The 6,773-nt window shown below is 33.3% G+C and overlaps 1 protein-coding gene across 1 annotated transcript; it reads right to left on the bottom strand.

The window, feature by feature from the left end:
- Positions 1-1,975: 1,975 nt before the first annotated feature.
- LOC132033256 (zinc finger protein GAI-ASSOCIATED FACTOR 1-like) lies at positions 1,976-5,554 on the bottom strand. The gene is made up of 4 exons (XM_059423175.1): positions 5,063-5,554; positions 4,416-4,812; positions 3,702-3,910; positions 1,976-3,087 (listed from the first exon to the last, which is right to left on the bottom strand). Exons 1-4 carry the CDS (start codon positions 5,175-5,177, stop codon positions 2,288-2,290), a joined length of 1,521 nt encoding a protein of 506 aa, XP_059279158.1. The 5' UTR covers positions 5,178-5,554; the 3' UTR covers positions 1,976-2,287.
- Positions 5,555-6,773: the final 1,219 nt, after the last annotated feature.

The raw sequence follows: 6,773 nt of genomic DNA, 5'->3' as shown, positions 1-6,773 counted from the left end.
ATATTTTGATTTCAAAGGGGAACCCAAGAACTAGGTTTATGTTTTTTTTTTAAGAGAGAAGAAGTATCACTTAATTCATATACCTAAAATGATAGTATACTTACTCAAATAAAAAAGCTAAAAAAGTAGTAACTAAAAAGTAGTAACTAAATTACTAATAATTGAAACTAAGTCAACACAAATTATTAAAAAAAAAAGAACAAGATTAGAATAGAACGTGGGCTTGCGAAGAATAAGATCCAATATATAATATTAGTGCATGTATACATATATACAATATAATTTTTTCCATAAAAAGAAAGAGTGTCAAATTATCTATTGCCTTCTCTTGAACAACGATAGCTCTATCCTTTGAGTGATGACATGACGAAAAAGTTTGATTATTACTTTAGCGTTATGAGTTTTTCGTTCATTAATTGTGGTGTAAAAGTGAATAGGTAGATCTAATTTATTTTAACATGAGTTTCACCACTATCAGGTGAAGTAAAACAAGACCACTGCTTTTGAAGTAATGCAAGGAGCGATATGATGCAAAGGGTAACTGGTAAGGACCAGAGAAGGACGCATCCTGTTCGAAATAAATATGACTGACCACTCCTTCCTTCGTCAATTTATTTGTCTTAGATTAACTTGACAGTTGAAATAAATTTTAATATATAAAGAAAGATTTTTTAATCTTATGATCTTGAACTAATACTTCATGTTAATGCATCAAAATCCTTTTAATTTGTGATCTTTAACATGCAATATGGGATGTTGAAATTAAAAAGTTATTAAATTACAAAAGAGATATTCTTTTTAAATATTAAACAAAATAAGACATACATATTGAAATATAAACCATTTTTCTTCTTTAATTTCTTTGATTTTCCGATGTGGCCCAACAGTCAACTACGCCTACAAAGCTTTAAATACATTTAAGTTGAAGATTTGACTGGGGCAGCCCCTACTGACCGGCATGATCGCTCTCTGTTTAGAAGTGTCAGTGTACTTTCATTCAATATAAATGGCACTGTCCGTTGCCTGTTGCCTGTTCCCTGTTCCACACACTCCCATTTTCTGATTCTCTAGTCTACTCCCCCTTAGCTGTCTCAAGCAGCTGGTTGTACCTTGTTGGAAGCATGTGATGGAGTTTTTTAAGAGTTGAAGACTAATTGAAAAATATTCTCATATTTGGTTGATGAGTAAAAAAATGTTAAAAATAATTAAGTACTAATAATATTAGGTGTGAAATTTTGGTAAGTGAAGATGATAAAAGAGGGACGAAATAAACCTAAGATTACGTGAAACGAAGTTGTCTCAAAAAACCTACAAATCTTAATCGCAATGCAAACTTAACTAGAGACATGGCACAATGGAAGAAAAAATTTATATATGTGGTATTTACTAACTAAAAGTAGGTATATATATATATGACTTATTGTTCACTTTTATTTTATTCTCCTTGATGAGGATATGAAATACGCTTGAGTAAAGAGTTAAGAATTAAATAACCGATCCCAACTCGTTTGAGATTGGGACGTAATAATTGTTGTTATGATAATATTGGTAATACGAAAAAATGTTTGAAGTGAAACGCTTGAGTGGTAAAGATAAATAGATTCTCTAAGTATTAGTTGCAACAAGTGATAGTATAAAGTTTAATTTTCTTAAATTAGTATTGTTGTTATGATAATATTGGTAATTCGAAAAAATGTTTGAAGTGAAACGCTTGAGTGGTAAAGATAAATAGATTCTCTAAGTATGAGTTGCAACAAGTGATAGTATAAAGTTAATTTTCTTAAATAACTAATTAGGATAAGGACCTAAAGATAATTTGCATCCAATTTGTCCTTGAAAGAGTGTTCACATCATCAAATCACACTAGACTTTGCTTACCTCACACATACGCAGTGCAACATACTCATGGAGACAATAATATGATGTTCAAAAGACAAAAAGAATGGGCAAAGAAGGTAGGTGGAGAACTAAAGAATTTCCCCAAGTGAGAAACATCCACATTCTGGACTTAATTATTCTCTCACATAATTACTACAAAACGAGTAGAAACCTAGCTAATAGCTACTAGTGCATCTATCATTTGTCCCCTAACTTCTATGTCCTAATATGAATCCAAAATAAACTAAAATCAAATGAAGTTTGGCTGAGACCAAAAGGGTGTAACATCAAGATTATGAGCATAACTTATCTATGCCTATCAACTATTGGATATGTATAATATAATATCAAACAAAAAACTCTATCCAACTCAAGATTTCATTTTGCATTAATGCAACCAAATTCCAGCCTAGAGCATAGCAGGTTTTCTATCAGAAGGGTCATCCCAAGGCTCTGCAACAACACCAAATCCACCTTCCATTGAGCTTAAAAAAGCTGAAAACCCGTTCGATGGAGTTCCACTTGCACCATTTCCTAAACCAAGAAAATCAAGTGTTGGAGGCCTGCTTCCGAACATCATAGACTGATGAGATATCGACGGACCCATCATCAAGTCCGTCAATCCTGAAGGACCATTAGTAGGAACTTGCACCCCAAGCCCGGTTGGTACCTCTACGATATTGCTCTCTAGCTTCACGCGTCCGAGAGAATTAGTCCTTCGGGCGAGTGAAATGTCATCCGGTGCAGAGGTAGTTGATGACATAGCCAATCCGAGGCCACGAAGAAACGAGTTGTTCGAGGTTGTAGAGCCCATTTGGGCGGCTTTTTGAAGCAATGCAGTTGCAGATAATGCAGGTTGTGTTGTTGTTGAGCCGTAATGCAGGCCGTGGCCTGTGTGTTCTTGGAATAAAGCTGGCCCATTATTGGACAAGTAAAACGAAGACGACAATGAGAGCGACATTGGTTCTACAGTCGTCATTTGCTCGGTCTCAATAACACGTAAAATATCCGAGTAAGACGAGTGGGCTTGCTCAGCTGAAGTCGACGACGATGGAAATACACTAGCAAACACCTTGCTACTACTAGGACCAGTACCAGCAGTAGTAGTGGACATTGTGGTGGATGTGGTAACGGTAGAAACGCGTGTTGTTGTACCTTGTGCTTGTTGTAATTGTACTCCGCCTTGATTTTGATTGTCTGGAGGCAATTCTGTCAACCAGAAAAGAACAAAAGAGAAAAGAAAAAAGAGTTTTATTCATTCAATCAAGAAAAAGATGCAATCTTTTTAAAAAATGGAATAAACTTTTGTAAGTTCGGAATCCCCAATCCAATATGACTCCCACTTTAAACAGAGACCTTTCGCATTAAAAAGCAGAAGCAATCATGAAATCTCTTTCCCTCACTCAGTGTCCCATCTTTTTTAATCCTTTAAGTTTTCGATACTTGAGCACGTACTAGCATTATATTTTTAATTAATTACACCATTTTATTATTCCTCCCTTCCCCCGTGGTCAAAACTATATTAAATGACTAAATAAACTAATGGTGAAAATCACACAAGACGACGAAGATGCAGAAGAAAACAAGGACACTAATGGACAAATCAGAACCCAAAAAAATCAACATCACATGAAGAAACAAACCCCTCAAGAACTAACAATTCAAAGAATCCAAGTTTTCATCCAAACGAGAGAAGCGTTTTCATAGACATACTTGTTGGCTTCTACGACGTTGACAAATTGCACATTATGCATGTGCAATACTAATAAGAACACGTAGAGTTAGCCTTTATTTTTCGTGTTTTACTCTATTTTTTTTTTTACCTGAACTTTGAATTGATAGAACTGGAGAAAGAACTCCAGTTGATGGAGTTAAAGGTTGTGGTGGTGGACTAGAAGAAGACGACGCCACTTTTGTAACAGCTTCATCAACCTTCAAATCTCCTTCAGTATTTGTAACCAACGGTTGAGATCTTGCACTTTCTTGAGCCAATGCATCACAAAATGCTCTATGCGTTATGAAACTATCCCTCCTTCACCATCAAATAGAAAAATATTAGTCGGCGTTCCAACAACTTTGGTTGAAATTGAACTTTTTACTTTATGAATCTCGGTGGATCATGGCTGCAAAATCAGTCTATAACTTACAATACTTCATTCCGTGTACTTAAGTCATCTGCAAAGGTTGAAATTGAACTTGACTAAATCTTTTAGACCATTATTTCACTTGAAATATTTGTCGAGCAAATTTTTGAATAGTTACACTTAGGAGGAGAAAAAAGTGCACCAAGATCCCTCTGTCACTTACCATGCCATCTACAAAGGTTTAAAATATTTTCACTTACAAGGAGAAAAAAGAGCAACAAGATCATTCTGTCAGTTACAATACCTCGATACGTATTAATTAAGTCGTCTACAAAAGTAGAAATTGAACTTGAATTGACTAAATCTTTTAGACCATTATTTCACTTGAAATACTCGAGCAAATTTTTGAATATTTACACTTACAAAGAGAAAAAAGAAAGCTAAATTTAGTACCTGGAAAATAAAGTTCCACAATCACAACGATACTCTCTAGTACCACAAGTCTTCATATGTGCTTTCCAATCCGACTGCACAGCATACTTTTTGGTGCAACGTTCACACTTAAACTTTTTCTCACCATGTTTTCTACAAAAATGCTTCTTAATTCCTGTAAGATCACCTAAAGCTCTAGAAGGATCATGATGAACACACGTGGCTTCCGGACAAACGTAAACACGTTTTTTCACTTCATTACTCGTACGTTGTCGGAGTTTCCATGGCAAGTTGTGTCCCCTTCGATGTAGCTGTAAATTTTGGTCTCTTTGAAAACCTTTGTTACAAATCTCACACACGAATCTGTTTGTTGCCATTAGAGCTTTTGGTGATAGAGCTATTACTTCTGCTTCTGGATCTACAATCAAACCCTCCATTTTTAAGGGTAAAAAAAAGTAGCAGAAATCCAAAAAAGTTAGATAGCTTTTGGCCATAGATTTTGTGAAATTTGAAAAATAATTTTTAGAACTTGAAGATGTATTTGGACATGCATTTTACATGAAAAAATTTGAAGTCTCTTGAGTGGAAGAAATTTTTTACCAAACTTGAAAAAGCGTACAAAATCTATGGCCAAACGGCAGCTTAGTGAAATTGTATGATTACTTTACCAGGATTGCCAGGAAGATTTCTTTTCCTCTTTACTGGAAATTTTTGTTGTGTAATTGTTTCTTGTAATGAAGCACCAGCTACTGTCATTGATGAGGATATTTCCATCTCTGCCATATTTAGCTAAGATAACTTGAACTTCACATGTGTTTTCAGCTCAAAGTCAAGTCGTTAACACACTGTGCCTTTTTGCTTAGTTGAAAAAATGGGCAGTCAAAAACTTGATTTTGAAACTGCTCCACACCATAAATGAATACAAGAAAATTTAATTTTACAACTCCCAAAGCTAGAAATATTTGCTATTTCTTTGGGGAATTGTTGTGTTCCCGGAAGAAGGAAACTTTTTTTCTTGAAGAAGAGAAAAATGGAAACAAGAGCTGCTTAATATTCACACATGGCGGCGCTTTGCTTTTTAGAACACAGAGAGAGTGAAAATGAAGAGAATATTTTTGAAAGCTGTCATCATAGAGACATGTAAAGTGAAACCATTTTCAACATTTCATTTTCTTAGCGGCGAGACTTGAGGAAATGACAAAAATGGTCCCTTACGCTTTATGTTTGAGGGTAGTTCAAAATAATTCTTTAAGCCCCGTTTGTCCATAAGAATTATTCACTTTATTTAAAAAAAAAAAAATCACTTTTTTCCGAATTATCATTTGGCCATAAGAATTTTAAATATAACTTGAAGTTATATTTCTTAATATCAAAAACTCAAAAAAAATCACTTTTTTTATTTTTTTACAACTACAATTTCAAAAACTATGGCCAAACATAACATAACTCCAAAATTCCAGAAAAAAGTGAATTTTTTTTTTGGTATCTATGGACAAAAGGGTATGTACTTAACAGTTTTGCTTTTAAAAATTTGTCAAAATTTAATATTTTTATTCTTCATCAATTTTTTATCGAACTCTATTCGTTAGATTTGACGGAAATTATGAATAAAAATAACGGAAACTCACATTTAGAGATATAAATTTTATAATTTTAATAATTTTTAATTTATATTTAGGCCCCATTTGTCCATAGATACCAAAAAAAATTCACTTTTTTTGAAATTTTGGAGTTGGAGTTGGAGTTAGAGTTGTATTTGGCCATAATTTTGAAATTATAGTTTTGGTGAAATGTAGTTGTAAAAAAGTGAAAAAAGTTAAATTTTTTAAAAAATAAATTTTTGGAGTTTTTGGTATTCCGAAATACAACTTCAAGTTGTATTCGGAATTCTCATGGCCAAACTCTGGTTTCGGAAAAAAGTGAAAAAAATTCCGGAATAAAATGAATAATTCTTATGACCAAATGGGGGCTTACAGTCTGTTGCAACTTTTTGATGTGTTTTTTATGCTATTTTATTATATATATTTGTATCATCTAGTGTAGTATCTTGTGCTCCATTAGTATTTGAAGGAACTTTTTTGGTAATTTTAGTTTTAAAAAAAATTATAGTTCTCATCAAATTTAACAAATAGAATTTGCTAGATATTTGACATAAATTAAAAGATTTAAATTTTGACAACCTTAAAGGACCAAACTGTTAAGTGTACATTTAGGGATCATTTGGTACGTAGATAAAATTATTCCACGATTATAATTCTGGGACTAATTTATCCCATCTACGAGATGGGATAAAATTATTTCAGGATTAATGCGATAAGATGGGATATCCCATCTTAAGTTTGGGATGCACTTTATACTTTATTTGTTATAGGGTCTTCT

The sequence above is a fragment of the Lycium ferocissimum genome, chromosome 10 (assembly GCF_029784015.1).
Source record: "Lycium ferocissimum isolate CSIRO_LF1 chromosome 10, AGI_CSIRO_Lferr_CH_V1, whole genome shotgun sequence".
Taxonomy (NCBI): domain Eukaryota; kingdom Viridiplantae; phylum Streptophyta; class Magnoliopsida; order Solanales; family Solanaceae; genus Lycium; species Lycium ferocissimum.
Note: the sequence above shows the minus strand (reverse complement) of the source record. Positions and strands in the feature narration are given on the sequence as shown.

What these genes read in the sequence shown, in the direction of transcription:
- LOC132033256 (XM_059423175.1), bottom strand. Translation starts at nt 5,177, where the DNA reads ATGGCAGAGATGGAAATATCCTCATCAATGACAGTAGCTGGTGCTTCA. An exon ending in AAATCTTCCTGGCAATCCTG is followed by an intron (nt 4,813 to 5,062) that starts GTAAAGTAATCA and finishes GTTTGATTGTAG; the next exon opens with ATCCAGAAGCAGAAGTAATA. An exon ending in TCTATCAATTCAAAGTTCAG is followed by an intron (nt 3,088 to 3,701) that starts GTAAAAAAAAAA and finishes TCTGGTTGACAG; the next exon opens with AATTGCCTCCAGACAATCAA.